Source organism: Salvelinus sp. IW2-2015, linkage group LG19 (genome assembly GCF_002910315.2).
Source record: "Salvelinus sp. IW2-2015 linkage group LG19, ASM291031v2, whole genome shotgun sequence".
Taxonomy (NCBI): Eukaryota; Metazoa; Chordata; class Actinopteri; order Salmoniformes; family Salmonidae; genus Salvelinus; species Salvelinus sp. IW2-2015.
Window position 1 is genome coordinate 11,049,562 of NC_036859.1, and position 17,220 is coordinate 11,066,781.

At 46.5% G+C, this 17,220-nt stretch overlaps 1 protein-coding gene across 1 annotated transcript in view; it reads left to right on the forward strand.

Annotated features, from left to right (window-relative positions):
* The window catches only part of c8b (complement component 8, beta polypeptide), a 39,094-nt gene that overhangs the window by 4,383 nt on the left and 17,491 nt on the right, over positions 1 to 17,220 (forward strand). The window contains exons 2-7 of the mRNA XM_024009981.2: positions 5,788 to 5,927; positions 7,311 to 7,409; positions 11,752 to 11,883; positions 12,174 to 12,293; positions 13,010 to 13,048; positions 14,071 to 14,136. Of these exons, the coding sequence (XP_023865749.2) occupies positions 5,788 to 5,927; positions 7,311 to 7,409; positions 11,752 to 11,883; positions 12,174 to 12,293; positions 13,010 to 13,048; positions 14,071 to 14,136 (596 nt within the window). The remainder of the gene's footprint in view (positions 1 to 5,787; positions 5,928 to 7,310; positions 7,410 to 11,751; positions 11,884 to 12,173; positions 12,294 to 13,009; positions 13,049 to 14,070; positions 14,137 to 17,220) is intronic.

Genomic DNA, 17,220 nt, shown 5'->3' on the forward strand with positions numbered 1-17,220 from the left:
CCACACCGATCTCAACAAACGATTTCTGTATGGACCTCGCTTTGTGCACGGGTGCATTGTAATGCTGAGACAGGAAAGGGCCTTCCCCAAAAAGTTGGAAGCACAGAATCGTCTAGAATGTCATTGTATGCTGTAGCGTTAAGATTTCCTGTCACTGGAACTAAGGGGCGTAGTCCAAATCATGAAAAACAGCCTCAGACCATTATTCCTCCTCAACCAAACGTTACAGTTGGCACTATCATTGGGGAAGGTAGCGTTCTCCTGGTATCCGCCAAACCCAGATTCATCCTGTCAAGAATATCATCTATATTCTATATATTTATCTTGAAAGAGTATCAAATTGGGGGGCACATGATCATACTGTTGTAATCATCGCCGTAATGATTCTGTCATTTGCCCCCTGCTGAAGAGTCATTTGACCATGACTACCCAGCTAAAGCACATCAATACGTTTGTGTAACTAACGTGATCAGTGTACTATCCACCGCATTGATGATGTGCAAAATACCCTTCGCTAACTCACTAATTGGTTTAGCGATTCATTCAAGAGGCACCCCGCCGTCTCGTCTGCTGTGTGTTCACTGCTACACGGTGTAGACCCAGGCTACGTCTCCATTCTCCACCCTTCTCCAGAGGTGTGCACCTGCGCACTCCGCCCTCATGGATTTCAAAGCATACGTGGAAGCATTGGCTGGGGTGAGTTTCCACCATTGTTAGATCTATGCGAGAAAGTGTGCAAGTGGGAGAAGGGTGGAGAATCGGGACTCTGCCCTAATGTTGTATTCTTATTCCAAGTCTGTGTGCATTGGGTGTATATAGTATATAATATATATATTGTGTATATAGTTTAGTAAACGTGTGTGTGTGACGTGTGGGATGAGGCTTGTGAATGTTACTTCATCCACACACGCAGGGGATGGAAAGGAAGGGAAGGTAAAGGGAAGGGGTGGCAGATGGTGCAGGCAGATTTGCCCTAATCTACTCTAGACAGGCCTTCACACCCAGCCTCAGAGGACTAGAAGCAGAGACATGACAGGAGAACATTCTGTAAGACTGTCTAAAGCTGAGTTATGAATGAACAGACAGACGAAAAACAGACAGACGACAGATGGATGGATGAATGGCTGCATGTATGGATGCATACATACATAAAAACAGATTGTAGCAATGCATACATTCATATTGCACATGTATACATTCATATTATAAATAGACACCGATGCATAGATACTGTAGATGGGTAACAGCCTCTGTAAAGTTCAAAGGTTAAGCTTCCTTAGGTGCTGGGCTCCCGAACCAAAGTTCCTGTTGCCAATGTCTCGTATCTGGAGGGCCACTTATGACTCTCCATCTGGTGCCATCATGCCATCTGTCCTTTCCTCGTCCCCATTTTACTGAGGCGGGGAGGGGGGGGGGGGGGGGGGTGGGGACGCAGCCACTATCTTCTTCACAGCTAGCTAGTCACTGACTCTACCTTCCGAACCGCTATGGAGGGCAGGGCTAGCGGTAATCGTCCTCTCAGTAGGTTGAGGTATTTTCGTCTCAGGTGGGTAACTGGAGTGCTTTAGCCTGAATTGCTTCCAGAAACTTATGTTTACAGTTCCCACTATTACAAAAACAGGTTTTCTGGCAGTGCCTGCTATACTTTCATGTGGCTAGCCTAGCAAGCTACTCTGGCAAGTTTGACTCTGAGACTGTCAAAAAAATACAGAATGGGAGTAGGGACTTGCCTCAACCTTTTTGTAAACTCTTCCAGGAGCCAAGAGGGTGTGAGTCATACCGTGCTTCTTCCCAAAGGCTGGAAACATCATGCAATCAACATCCTCATTCCCTGCAGCGGTTGGTTCTCAAGTCTCATTGTGGTGGCGCTCACCGTGATGTGAACCCTGAGGTTCTGCAGGGGTTACCATGCTGTATCTAGAGACTCTGGCAATGCTAGCGTTTCCTGTGGCAGTGAGGCCCTGCTTGGGGTTTTTTGGGATCTTTGCATAAATCTACAAAATGTCTCGTCAAGTGTGTGTTACACAGTTGGCATAGAGTACAGTGTAGAGCAGCAATCTGCTTAGGGGACACAGATGGGGGGGGGGGGGGGGGCGGATGATACAGTACTGTAGTAGTAAAATATAGACTTGATGATAGATGATATGATGCACTTTATGATGCTGTTTTATGATGCAGCATTCAGTATGTTAAAGTGTATGATTGAAGACATCAAGATGCACGCTATAATACCAATTCAACATGACACGCAGTGTGGGAAATGTGAATAGATTTGAGGTGACGATATGGTACAGTCAAAACACATTTTGTGAAGAACGAATATAGGGAAGGGATGAGCTTTCAAATCAACAGCACAAAAAAAAATGTGTGTTATGTGGTTTCTCCCTTGTAGTTCTAGATCGTGCATGCCAGCTGATAACGCACTAGACCGGTCTCCAACGCTCAGTGACTATATGAGCCTCATTCTCTAGGCCTATCCTCTAGCAGAGAAACAAGAATTAGATGTGACATTCACCTACTTGGAGAGTTTAATGACTTAAGCATCTTCAAGCCCTGTCCCCCTTTAGAGAGTTGAGCCCTGGTGAATTAGTGAGCGACTGTGCATCAGTGGAGGCTGCTGAGGGGACGGCTCATAATAATGGCTGGAATGGAGTGAATGGGATTCTATCATTCACATGGAAACCATGTGTTTGATGTGGTCGATACCATTCCATGAATTCCGTTCCAGGTATTACTATGAGCCGGGCCGTCTCCAAGATGACGGAAGGCTCTCCACCTTCATTTGCAGGGGCCATTACATTTGACCTTTTTTCTCATCCTATTTTTATTTCTACTTCCCCGGGGAATATAAACACTGACACACTATTACACTGAAATATTCAGCGAGAGGAGGGGAAACTCAAATTACATTTCTGTAAGATATGGCATATGTTTTCAGCGGTGGAATGAGCTCATTTGGTGTAATATGGTCTTAGTGTGCAGCTTGACGTTTTTTTGTTAGAGATAGTAAAGGCTGTCCTGCTTCGGTTGCACAGACCTTAGCCATGCAACCTGTTTAAAATGCCCTGCTATCTGATGTGATGTACTGTATAGTCCCTTGACCTATAATAGTGAGGCAAAGCGGGGCCTGAAATAGTCTAAACTCTCCAAGGTGCCGTCGACCTTGATTTGAAATACCACTATCCCTGTGTGTCAGCGGTGTGTGTGCGCGTGTGTGTGTCAGCAGCGACAGATGGTTAACACTGACAAACCACCTACAGGTTATGTAGAGACAGGTTACTCACAGACACAGACAAGTGGATGGTTTGGGCCAACATAATCAAAACGCGGAGGGGAAGACAAAATGAGAAACATTTCGGTGTCGAGGCGATGGTTAGGTGGGGGAGGATGATGACAGGAGAGACCGACAGAGAGACCGGACGTACACTACATGACCAAAACTGCTCGTCGAACATCTCATTCCAAAGTCATGGGCATTAATATGGAGTTGGTCCCCCCTTTGCTGCTATAACAGCCTCCACTCTTCTGGGAAGGCTTTACAACTGATGTTGGAACATTGCTGCGGGGACTTGCTTTCATTCAGCCACAAGAGTATTAATGAGGTCGGGCACTGATGTTGGGTGATTAGGCCTGGTTCCCAGTCTGCGTTCCAATTCATCCCAAAGGTGTTCGTTGCGGTTGAGGTCAGGGCTCTGTGCATGCCAGTCAAGTTCTTCCACACCGATCTCGACAAACCATTTCTGTATGGATTTTATGGATGAGCCTCGCTATGTCCATGGGGGCATTGTCATGCTGAAACAGGAAAGGGCCTTCCTCAAACTGTTGACACAAAGTTGGAAGCACAGAATTGTCTAGATTTCCCTTCACTTGAACTAAGGAGCCTAGCCCGAATCATGGAAAACAGCCCCAGACCATAATTCCTCCTCCACCAAACTTTGCAGTAGGTACTGTGCATTGGGCCATGAAGCGGTCTCCTGGCATCCGCCAAACCCAGATTCGTCCGTCAGACTGCCAGATGGTGAAACGTGATTCATCACTCCAGAGACTGCTCCAGAGTCCAATGGCAGCGAGCTTTACATCACTCCAGCTGACACTTGGCATTGCGCATGGTGATTTTAGGCTTGTGTGTGGCTGCTCAGCCATGGAAACCCATTTCATGAAGCTCCCGACGAGCAGTTCTTGTGCTGACGTTTCTTACAGAAACAGTTTGGAACTCGGTAGTGAGTGTTGCAACCGAGGACAGATGATTTTTATGCACTACGCGGTTCAGCACTCGGCGGYCCCATTCTGTGAGCTTGTGTGGCCTACCACTTTATGGATGAGCCGTTGTGCTCCAAGAGGTTTCCACTTCACAATAACAGCACTTACAGTTGACTGGGGCAGCTCTAGCAGGGCCGAAATTTGAGGAAATGACTTGTTGGAAAGGTGGCATCCTATGACTGTTCCGCATTGAAAGTCACTGAGCTCTTCAGTAAGGCCATTCTACTGCCAATGTTTGTCTATGGAGATTGCATGGCGGTGTGCTCGATTTTATACACCTGTCAGCAACGGGTGTGGCTGAAATAGCCGAATCTACTAATTTCAAGGGGTGTCCACATATACATTTGTGTGTGTACCAAAAGAGCCTGTAGCTAGTCAGACAAAGATATTTCCTCCATCTCCCACTCCTCACTCTCTCTCTCCCCCTCTGCCTCTCTCTCCCGCCTCTGCCTCTCCTCTCCCCCTCTGCCTCTCTCTCCCCCTCTGCCTCTCCTCCCCTCGCCCTCTCTCGCCTCTCCTCTCTCTCCTCTGCTCTCTCTCCCCCTCTCCCTCCTCTCCCCTCTGCCTCTCTCTCCCCCTCTGCCCTCTCTCCCCCTCTCCCTCCTCTTTTCCCATCCATCTATCACCCATAGGGGGCTTATGGGTTGTGGCGGTCCGCTGGACCGAGATGATTCCTCTCAATAGCAGCCTTTCATGCTGTTATCACCCAGCCAACAGCTCCCATGAACAGGGGGGGGGTGCAGTGACCACCTCTGTACCCACTGCCTCCCCGTCAGCCCCACTCCCGAGCTCCCGGAATGTCCTGCTGGGATAGGTGGTGCTGGATTGTTCAGTTGTCGGTTGTTTTCTGATTTGGTTAGCCCTACAGTTCAGTGGGCTATTTAGATTTTGGCATATTAGTCGTAAGATTTCATTTTTTTCTATTTCAAATCTTTTTTTTTCACTCAGTCAGGAAAACAAGGAGAATCAAGACCCTCTTTGTGATATAAAAGTCCTTTGTTGCTGTGGCATGTTGTTCAGGAGACCAGATTCTAAGAAGCCTCCTGATGTGTTTCGGCGTCATAGCCTTCGTCAGGGAGACAGGATGATGAAGGTGATGCTCTAGTTTCTCCTGAAGACATTTGATATTAATATTCCATAATTATGTATTTTCCCACACTACAGTACCCTCTACCTTCGCATGCACAGACATAGACCAGACACACACACCTCTGAGCTCCTAAAATCAGTTGAAACTGACATGTCCCTGCTACAGTACCTGTAATTTATCATTCTCTCCTTCCTCCTGCTCTCACTCGCTCTCGCCTCTTCTGTACCCCCCCTCTCTCTCTGTACCCCCCCTCTCTCTTGTACCCCCCCTCTCTCTTACCCCCCTCTCTCTCTCTCGTACCCCCCCTCCTATCTCTGTACCCCTCCCTCCTCTCTGTACCCCCTCTTCTCTCTCCCTGTCCTCTCTCTCTCCCTTCTCTCTTGTACCGCCCCCCCCCTCTCTCTCGCCCTGTCCGTATATTCTCTCTCCCTCTGCAGGTCAGGACCGCAGTGAGGCGGGGCTGATTAAGCGTTTCCGTGGTGATGGCGTGCGCTACAAGGCCAAGCTGATTGGGATTGATGAGGTGACAGCGGCGCGCGGGGACAAGCTGTGCCAGGACTCCATGATGAAGCTCAAGGTGTGCGTGCGCACGCACGAGGAAAGTGCCTTGAACTTAGGAGAGGGTGGTGGTATTCACGTCACAATACGTTGACAAAATATATTGAAACAGCGTTGATTCAACCAGTTTGTGCCCAGTTATATTACTTCTCTTCTGGACGATTTAAACCATGCTGGAGACATAGTAGCATTCCCGCACAGCCAACAGGCAAATCCATCTCCTGCTCTGATCCTCTCATATCAGATGTAGTGTGAGTTGCTCCACATGTCCAATAACACAACAAGCAGGAGTCTTGTAGATCCACGCTGTGACATTTGAACAGTGACCTGCCTATGACTCCCATATCCAGCAGTCACTGCTAGTTACAGTCAATGCTCTTATGTCAATACAGGCATGCTGTTATCTAGACAGGCAGAGGAGGGGATGGAGGGATGGAATAGAGGAGGGGAAGGGGTCTCTATCGAGCTGCCTCTCTAAAGCTTGAGGACTTAATCCACCAAATGGAGAAGCCGATTGTGGATTGACGACAGCCATAGACTCCCCTCTCTCCACTATTCATCGGATCGCTCTTTGTTTCCCACTCTGGAGAATGGGGAGGGAGAGAGTTTGATGGTTGATGTTTTCAAAGCGTCTCTGTATTAAGGGCTGAGGCTCCGAGCTTATGCTGAGGTTGAAAAGAGGAGAGAGGGGGTGATATATTGTACTGGTAGTGTACAGGGTCGCTCGCTCAACCCTCCTCAACGTGACTGGGGTTCCAGGGTTGTCAGACGTGTTCAGCGTTCACAATGAGGTTCTGCCTTCTTTCTCTTCTCACACAGCTTCTTTACATGAAAGACATGTCAGGCGTGCGTTAGCGAGGGAGGGTCGTGCCTCGGTATAAGTCTGAGGAACATGCAGGAAATGTTAATTGTTTTTGTAAGGGGGAAAAGCAGCTAAGATGCATGGGAACATCTACTTCAAAGGTTCTGTGGTTGTTCAGTCAGCAAGACGGAAGTGTTCCAGCGAGGTGGAGGCTATGGTCGGTCAGCGGAATACTTTCAGTCAGCACAACTCAAACTCGCTACATTGTAGTTTGGCGGCTTGTGTCACGAGGTGCAGGCAGCAGCAGCCTACTTAAGAAACCAGCCTCTCAAATACTAAACAATAAAAGACTCTGTGATGAAAAAGAAAAACACTGAAGTGTTGAGAGAATGAAGGTTCAAAAGGAGCAACATGAAAGAACGTTCTGTCCTACTGCACCTTATGTAACAGCTGCCACCCTCTTCCCTTCCCTCTTCCCCCTCTCCTCCTCTCCTTCTCCCCCCTGTCATACTTACCTGAGTCGTGAGTCGGCGGGACGCTGCTGTCTTTCACGCTGAGCGTATTTCCCTTCATCTCCCTGTGTCTCTTCCTCTCCTGCAGGGGATGGCTACGTCGGCGCGTTCCAAAGGAGAGCACAAGCAGAGAGTCTTCATCACCATCTCCTTCGGGGGGATCAAGATTTACGACGAGAGATCAGGGGTGAGTGAGTGATGAGGCTCCACTGCGTAGCTGCGCCGCCGGGCCTGCCCGTCGGCTTAGCTGAGTTACGCAGCCAGGCCCAGCCCCAGCTGCTCTGAACATTTATAGGACATTCGAGTTCAATCACAGTCATGTAGAAAAAGGGCAGCCATCTTGTTCGCCTACCTGCCATATGGTGCAGTTGACATGCCAACTAATAGAACAAAAGCAGATAGATATAAACATTATGTAGGGTGTCCAATCAAAAACGCATCTTTTGACCAATGGGTGAAATAGATACTCCTCTAAGAAAACCAATCATCCAAATGGAGGCCAGAGGAAAAATGTGTAAAAAATCTGGAAAATAGGCTACCACCGTGGAACCCGTGGAATATTACATAAAGCAATATAGAGGTAAGATTAATATCGATTTTGAGACATGACATGTAATGTTCTCATACTTCAGTATACGCTTTTCATATGAATGCGAAATTCGTGTTCTTTTTTGAAAGATTTCTCACAAAAAAGTGTAGCCCATGTCTGTGAAATGTCAACGGAGCGCAGAGCGTATAGCAAGCTTTTTATTTTGAAACCCTTTTGCATTTAATTCGGCTCGTATCATGCTAACTTAGATTCTTGCGACCCGCGGGAAACAACTTTGCATTGACCACCACAACATGTACAATCCTCAAGTTGCTACGAGAAAGCGGCACTGCTCTGTCAACAGAGCCCAGTACTTATTATCGGATGTATTATGTTACGAAATCTGACTTCTTGGATATAATGTTAATGACATGTTAGAGAAAGACCCCACTGAACGATTCAGAACATGAAGAATCCTATTTGTCTTGGTAAAATGTATTTTAAAACATAAGGATGTGACATTTCATCACCAAGGTGCTTTTTCACCCACTCAGAGTGGAAGGATACTCTACATTATGGTAAAAATGTCATCAAGCCTTCTAATTGGCTAGGTGGAAATGTCGCAACATTGCTTCCACCCATGTAATCCTTAGATCTATTATCCTGTGTAGTGTCGTGTCTTTTGGACTATCATTAATGTGAAGACTGTTATATTATCAAATCAATTCTCTAGGTGTAATTATTACGTGATTAAACTATTCACGTAAACATGAATTAACTAGGAAGTCGGGGCACCACAGGAAAATATTGTTTAAAGAGTTACTATTTCCCGAATTTAACTCTCTTCAGATATTTTCCTATCTTATCGATTACAGTCACTTATTAATGTATTACCTCATCCGTCATATTCTGAATGTTGCAAACTCTTGGATATCTGCACAAACCCTAGCATAAATGATGAATCAGCGATATACCAATTGGCTTAATTATTTATGTACGAACTAATTAAATAATCACACAGAAGTACATAAACACACACAGGATAGGTTATACATTGGTTACTAACATGATACAATGAAAAGTCCCTAGTGGATTAAACCGACATGATGGCTTGTTACACCAAATTAAAAGGGAGGGGCAAGTAAGAAAGAGCGGGAGAAAAGACAAAGAACTCCAATATCGTACACACAATCACTATGCTCATGGAAATGCTAATACTTTGCACATGCACAGCCGCTTATTCAAAAGGAATTGCAATTTACATATTTACGAGTGTAGGCCTTTGTTGTCTCTCTCTGTGATCGCCGGTCCGTCTGCTGGAGAGTCAGTCGACAGAAAGTCTCTGGTTTGTCCACCAGAGATCAAAGTCTTTCGTAGTTGTAGCTTGTTATGATGTATACGTCAGGCGTACCAATGGTCGTTCAATAGGTTCAATGGTTCTCCCGAATGGATCTTTCCGAGTACCATTCGGTCGTTCGATCGGTCGCGTTTACCAGAATAAAGTACTTAAACAGCTGAATGTGTAGTCTTTAGTTTTGTAGATTTCTTAACCATTCGTAACGTCCGGTTCACGCCTTAGTCTGCTTGGTCTATAGACTGGTAGATTTCTGAACCATTTGTAACGTATTCAGCTGGTGCTGCACGTAACTGGTCTAACGTATATTTTGTCGGAAGTGGGTTTTATACACTTCTGGGAAAAGGGGGCGTTCCATGACGCCGATGTAATGTCTGTGCTCACGTGGGCGTGGCCACTGACTTGGTTTAGACTTCATATGAAAAACAATTCTCTCATTTAGAAGGCTAACATCACATTACATCTTCTCACAAATAGTTTCATATATAATCATATATGTTCCCCCACATTTGGATGTGACCCTGACAACTGGGAAATATATACATTCAGAGATACAGTTATGTTGTCCTACCGTCTTTAGTTAGATCACAAATTATTAACAAATTTCACAGGATTGTTCTTTAAATACCAACGGACCATTCCAAATGTCTGGAATACAGAAATACTGTTTAATTATTCAACCTTTTGATGTTACCGTACTGCAACGCCTCTCTCTGTGGTAACAAAGGGATTTGAAGTTCATTTCTGAGAGTGAGAGAGAGAGTTTTCCTGCAGGTATTTATGACCATCATTAAACTGTGGAGAGAGAGTGAGAGAGGGGCGGTGGGCTATGATCCCCCCTACCCCCCAAGGGCACGTCATGACAGTAGATATAGCAACATCAGTGTCTAGGGAGTAGGGGCTAAGGGTTGATTTGGAATGTAGAATGAGTAAACTGCTTTGACTTAACCTGGGCCTGGCCTGCTGTATGATGGCTACTGTCTGATGATAAAGACCTGTCTGTTATAATGACAGTGTGTATATGAGGGATATGATGTTATCCCCTTCCCCCTCATCACCTCCCCTGGGGGCCCAGAAACCTTCTGTCCCCCCCTCAACCCCCCCCATTCATCACCACTATCCACTAGGCTAATTAGCCCACAGTTCCACCCCTAATCATCATCATTGCTAACTGCTAGCCTAATTGTCCCATAGCTCCACTTCAACTGTCATTAAAGGGAAAAAATATCATTACGCAATACTGTATATAGACCCGTCCCACAAGACAACTCATGATTTGATATTTGATGACTTCCATTTTTATTTTCGTTGGATAGTGGTGCCACCCGTTATTCGCCACGAGCCCTGTCATTTATCAACAACAACTAGATAATACCCCTCATAGAGCCCCGTAGTGTGTGTGTGTGTGTGTGTCTGTGTGTGTGTGTGTCTGTGTGCGTGTGTGTGTGTGTGTGTGTGTAAGCTCTACCCTCTGACGCTCATCACCACATGCAGCTTCTGTAATTTTGTTTGAGAATCATCGTCCCCCCTAATGCCCTTTCATTTTATAAACTGATTCCCCCAGCAGCACTTAATTTACCCAACAATCGTAATGGTAAAATACGGGGCTCTTTCAGCAGGACGAGGCGTTGCAGAACATTCGGATAGAAACGTGTCATGTAGACAAGACACCGTTTACTGTCAACTAGACTATAGAATATTGTCAGCTCTAGTATGTTCTATTTCTCTCTGCCACGTTCTTATCAGTGCACCCCACTGAATAAGCCCTGGTTTAATTTCTTAGTAGCTCATCCCTGTTGCTAAAAGCTTATCAACGCTGTTAGTGGAGCAGCAGGTGGGATTAGGTGAGTGACAGCCCAACTACTTTGAGCACGTGTGTGTGTCAGTTGTGCTTTTGAACCGGGCGTTCAGGGCTGCCCACGCTCTTTTGACGACGCATCTTTTTGCATATTGCGCAATACGCAACAACATCATTCCCCCCAGGTTAGAGAAATCTTCCAAATAAGTGAAAAAGGGTTGTCTGATCTGCGCACATACACACGCACAAGCACGCACATACACACACGGACACACACACCCTGATCTGCCGTTGTTCAAGCAGTAAATGCGTTGCGTCTCCTATCCCACAGAGACATGTGAGAGCTGGAAATGAGGAGAAAAAGGGAAGAATGGCATAAGTGGCAGTTATTCTTGTCAAGACTATTCCCTGTCAACAGTTAGACAAAGAAAGACTAATGCATTTACATTTGCTTTCCCTCATTCTCTGAGGCGGTGAATCTGGAGCACAATATTGCCGTAGTATTAGAAATAGTAAGAAGCTGTAGCCTACTTACCGTGAACTCCCAGTTCACTCCCTCATTTTGAAACAAAACATTATTTCAAGAATTCATGAAATTCATTAGAAATGTTTAGAGTAGAGCCAGGAGTTTTCCTAGACAGGTCACATGTCTGAAAAAACTCCCGGATCTAACTAAACTATAAAACCAGGAGCTTAACCATACAGTGTCCAACATGGGTCTCCAAGCCCCCTCCATTTTGTATGGTCCATTTCCTCATCCTGACCTGTCACTTCCTCTTCCCTGTTTCTCAGATCTACTACATCACTTCCTAACTCTAACTTCTGTCACTTCCTGCCTGTGTGTTCAGGTTCTGCTGCATCACCACTCAGTGCATGAGATCTCCTATATCGCCAAGGATACCCGGGACCACCGGGCCTTCGGCTACGTCTGCGGGAAGGAGGGTCACCACCGGTTCGTGGCCATCAAGTCCGGCCAGTCGGTGAGCACAGGACCTGAGATCCTAATGAGATGTAGTAGTCAGAAAGAGCGTTACAGCCAAAGTTACAATCAATCAACACATTTCAAATACAATACATAGGGAGCAACCATTTGTAACAAAGTTGAAGGATTGTCCAATAGGAAGGACTCTGCTTTTATCCTGTGAGATATTTGAAGCACTGTGTTGTTGGGATTGCCACGTAAGTGTGTGTGAACAACGTGTGTGTCGTCTGGAAGATGATGAAGGTGTGTGCTCCTCTTCCTCCACATCCCTCCCTCCCTCCCTGGCAGGCAGAGCCCCTGATCATTGACTTGCGTGACCTCTTCACACTCATCTACGACATCAAGCAGCGCGAGGAGATGGAGAAGAAGGCCCAGAAGGACAAGCAGTGTGAGCAGGCCGTCTACCAGGTAAATAACAACAACAAACAACAACAGAACTGCTACCATGACCGTTATGCACAATGGCCAAATTGAGTGTACTCATGAGTATAGTGAGAGATATTAGAGGAAGGGAGATGACGCGTATCCACATTTTCCCATTGAAAGCGTTCTCGCGTAGCCTAGCGACCAGCAGGCAGAGACGACTGCTTCACGTGCTTTGAGAACTAGTCCAGATCTCGGCTTGGGCTGTGACTGCAATTCAAATTATTTAAGGTGTTTTGAGGGATGATATAATGCCACAATTTTTTTATCCTGAAACGTGACTTTCATGCATCGAAAAAGACTCCTGTCAATGTAAAAGGCTTAATGTAATGTATATCTGTGTCCACAATGGTATATATTATTATGTTGGAAAATGAATACAGTAACTCAGACATCAGGTTAAGACTAAACACAATAGGTTAAGACTAGGCACAATAGGTTAAGACGAGGCACAATAGGTTAAGATGAGGCACAATAGGTTAAGACTAGATACTCTCTCCTGAGTTCCTAATAGAAAACGCCTGTTTTCCCCTAAGCCAGTGGCTGATTGCTCACAGCTGACGCCCTTGCATGCTCTTTTGTTCTCTCTCTTTTCTTCTCTCTGTACTTCTATTCGTCTATCCATGGTCTTGCTCTATTCTCCTCTCTATCCGTGTTCTTGTTGTTATGTAAAACGTTCCTTCTCTTCAACCGTCACGCAGACCATTCTGGAGGACGAGGTGGACGATCCAGTTTACCAGGTACGTCGCCACACAACCCGCGGCCCATCAGAACTAGCGATGAAACCCCATGGGACCTTTTACGCTCTAGCTTCTACTGACGACAGTGTTTTCATGTCATTCATTCTATGGAATAAGAAACAATTAATCCTTGATGTAAATATCTGCCGCTGATCTGCTTGAATTAATGATTCATGATACCCAAACCATCTCAGTAATACGCAGTAGACCAACCATCATAGTAGACGGTTTTGTTCAACCATTCGACTCTCCCATTGCAGTGTTGTTAAACCATATCTTTTCAGTTGATCTGTGTATATGTTCTGATTTTCTTCTAAAGACCTATCTGACCCTGACTGGTTGTTCTCCCCTCTTGCTTTTGGCTGAACCTGATACTCTACTCTGTTGCTCACACTGAATACAGACAACACTAACCCTTACTCTGAATGCTTATGTTCAGTGGTTATGCCCCAACCTCTTCCAAATTTCTGTTGTTTGCCCCTTTAGCTTTTTCTACTGTATGCCCCTCCCTAAAAAAGTTTTAATTTGCAATTCTGTAGTAGTAGTGACTGTTTTCGTTTGTTTTGTTTCGAATACAAGAGTCCAATGACTGTGGGCAGAATCCAAACTTGGGATACGTGCGTGTAACTAACTCAGACTTTCGTGTAAATCATCTAAGTTACAAACGCGGATCTCAAGTCAGGATTGGCCTCTATGTGTCTAGGTGGTAGAGGAGAGGTGGAGCAGTATTCTGCTGAAGTTGGTGAAGGGACCTCTTCAGTACCTGGAACTACTGCCTGACCAATTACTGTGCTCTCTCCTCTTCCTTCTTCACTCTATCGTCTCTCTCTCTCTCTCTTTCTTTCCTTGTTTGTCTCTCTCACACACTTTTTTTTCTCTCTCTTTCTCTTTCTCTGTATTTTGTCTCTTTCTTTCTCTCTCTCGCTCTCTCTATCTCTTTCTTTCGATCTCTCTCTATCTCTCTTTCCGTTAATCTCGTCATGCTCCATCCCTCTTGGCCCCGCCTGCTACCTCTGTTGTAGTACATTGTGTTTGAGGCTGGACATGAGCCCCTCCGTGGCCACCAATCAGAGGAGAGCGTTTACCAGGTACAATACCAAGCCCCGCCCCTTCCATACCTTTTGTAGAGTAGTCAACCCAGAGCGTTGTGTTACATTAGAATATTTATGTTTGTTATAGAGCACGGCAGTACACTCTGGGTAAAAAAAAGTATACTCACAATGTTCCAAATGTAAATTAGAATAAATGTAAATGTACAGTTCAGTGAAGTGCAGTCATGGCCAGTTATTTTGGCAGACCAATTCATCCAGGCTTCTCTAGAGTCTATGTGGGCTCCCTGCAGACGTCCAGGGGTTTGACCTTCCAGCTCAGTTCACGGGACCAACAGGAGCCTCTAGGGACCTAGAGTGTGATTTAATCTGGTCCCCCTCCTCCCTCCCTCCACCACCTCTCTACTCCCTCCACCACCTCTCTACTCCCTCCACCACCTCTCTACTCCCTCAGAGGGGTAAGGGGAGGTGGGTTCAAGGGTAGTAGAGAGTTGCGGTGGAGGGAAGGAAGGGGAGGGGTAAGGGAGGTGGTGAGGGAGTAGAAGAGGTGGTGGAGGGAAGAAGGGATAGAGGGGTAAGGGAGGTGGGTGAGGGAGTAGAGAGGTGGTGGGGGAGGAAGGGAAGAGGGGTAAGGGAGGTGGGATGAGGGAGTAGAGAGGTGGTGGATGAGAAAGGGAAAGGTGGTAAGGGAGGTGGGGTTGAGGGAGTTGAGAGGTGGTGGAGGGAGGAGGGAAGAGGGGTAAGGGAGGTGGGATGGAGGGAGTAGAGAGGTGTGGAGGGAGAAGGGAAGAGGGGTAAAAGGGAGGTGGGGTGAGGGAGTAGTAGAGGCTGGTGGAGGGAGAACGGGAAGAGTGGTGAAGGGTAGGTGGGTGAGGGAGTAGAGAGGCGGTGGAGGGAGAAGGAAGAAGGGGGTAAGGGAGGTGGGTGAGGGAGTAGAGAGGTGGGTGAGGGAGTAGAGAGGTGGTGGAGGGAGGAAGGGCAGGGGTAAGGGAGGTGGGGTGAGGGAATAAGAGAAGGTGGTGGAAGGGAGGAGGGGTGACGGGAGTAGAGAGGTGGTGAGGTAGAGAGGGGTGGTAGAGGAGGGTGTAGGGAGTAGGTGAGGGAGTGAGGGAGGAGGGGTGAGGGAGTAGAGAGGTGGTGGGGGGGTAGAGAGTGGTGGAGGGAGGAGGTGGGTGGGGAGTAGAGAGGTGGTGGAGGCGAGGACGAGGTTGGTAGGAGGAAGTAGCAGGTGGTGAGGGGAGGTAGAGAGGTGGTGGACAAGGAGGGGCTGAGCGGAGTAGCAGTGGTGGGAGGGGAGGCTGAAGGTGGAGCCTACTCATTTGAGGACGATAGCCCTCGAGGGACGCTGGTCCGCAATACTTTCACAAGGATGGAAAGTGTAATACCACTGCTAGGTCCGACCTGAGGTCCTGTGGTCCCGTCTAAGCTGAGCTGCGAAGGTCAATACCTCCTGGACGGTGGTCTTGTTCAGGGAGCCCACTAGTACTCTAGAGAAAGCCTGGATGAATTGGTCTGCCAAATAAACTGGCCATGCACTGCACTTCACTGAACTGTAATTTACAATTTATTCATAATGTTACATTTGGAACATTGTGAGTATACTTTTTTTTTACCATTCAGAGTGTACTGCCGTGCCTCTATAAACTAAATATTCCTACATGTAACACACGCTCTTGGTTGACTACTGTCTACATGAATGGATGGAGAGGGGCGGGGCTTGTATTGTACCCGGTGGTAAACGCTCTCCCTCGATGATTGGTGGCGACGGAGGGCTCCTGCCAGCGCTCAAACACGAAATTGTCTTACAACAGAGGTTACAGGCGGGCCAAGAGGAATGGAGGCATGACGAAGGATGAACGGAAAGAGAGATAGAGAGGATCGAAAGAAAGAGGAAGATAGACAAATGAGAGCGAGAAGAGAGAAAGAAAGAGAACAACATAAAACAGAGAAAGAGAAAGAGAGAGAAAAAATGTGTGAGAGAAGACAAACAAGGAAAGAAAGAGAAGAGAGAGGAGAGACCCACGATGAGTGAAAGAAGGAAGAGGAGAGAGCACAGTAATTGGTAGGCAGTACTTCCCAGGTAACTTTGAAGAGAGTCCCTTCACCAACTTCAGCAGAATAACTGCTTCTCACCATCCTCTCCTCCATACCGCCACCCATTAAACCTCTAAGACACATAGAGGCAATCCTGGACGTGAGATCGCCGCGCGTTTTTGTAAACTTAGATATTTACAAAAAGCACGAAAGTCCTGAGTTAGTTGCCCATTCAACAACAGCCCACGTATCCCAAGTTTGGAATTCCTGCCCACATGTCCATTCGGACCTTGTATTCGAAACAAAACAAAAACGAAAAACCAGTCAGTACTACTCTTATACTACAGAATTGGCAAATTAAAACTTTTTTAGGGAGGGGGCATAAAGTAGAAAAGCTAAAGGGCAAACAACAGAAAATATTCTGGAAGAGGTTGGGCATAACCACTGAACAATAGCATCTCAGAGTAGGGTTAGTGTGTCTGTATTCACGTGTGCAGCAACAGAGTAGAGTATAGGTTCAGCGCACAAAGCAATGAGTGGGAGACACCAGGTCAGGGTCACGATAGGTCTTTGAGAAGAAAAATTTATTCGACATATACACAGATCAACTGAAAAGATTGTTTTAACAACACTGCAATGGAGAGTCGAATGGGTTAACGAATAAACCGTCCTCACTCTATGATGGTTGGTCTAACTCGCGTATTACTATGAGATGGTTTGGGTATCCATGAATCATTAAATTCTTTAGAATCAAGAGTCAGCCTGGCAGATATTTACATGCAAGGATTTAATTGTTTCTTATTCCATAGATGAATGAACATGAAAACAAAACTGTCGGTCAAGGAGCTAGAGCGTAAAAAGGTCCATGGGGTTTCATTCGCTAAGTTCTGAGGGGGCCGGCGGGCCGTTGTGTGGGTCGACGGTACCTGGTAAATCTGGATCGCCCGTCGACTAATGCCTCGTCCCTCCAGAATGGTCCTGCCGTGACGGTTCGAAGGCAAAGGAAACGCTTTTAACATAACACAAGAACACGGATAGAGAGGACGAATAGAGGAGACCCATGGGATAGGACGGAACTAGGAAGTAACA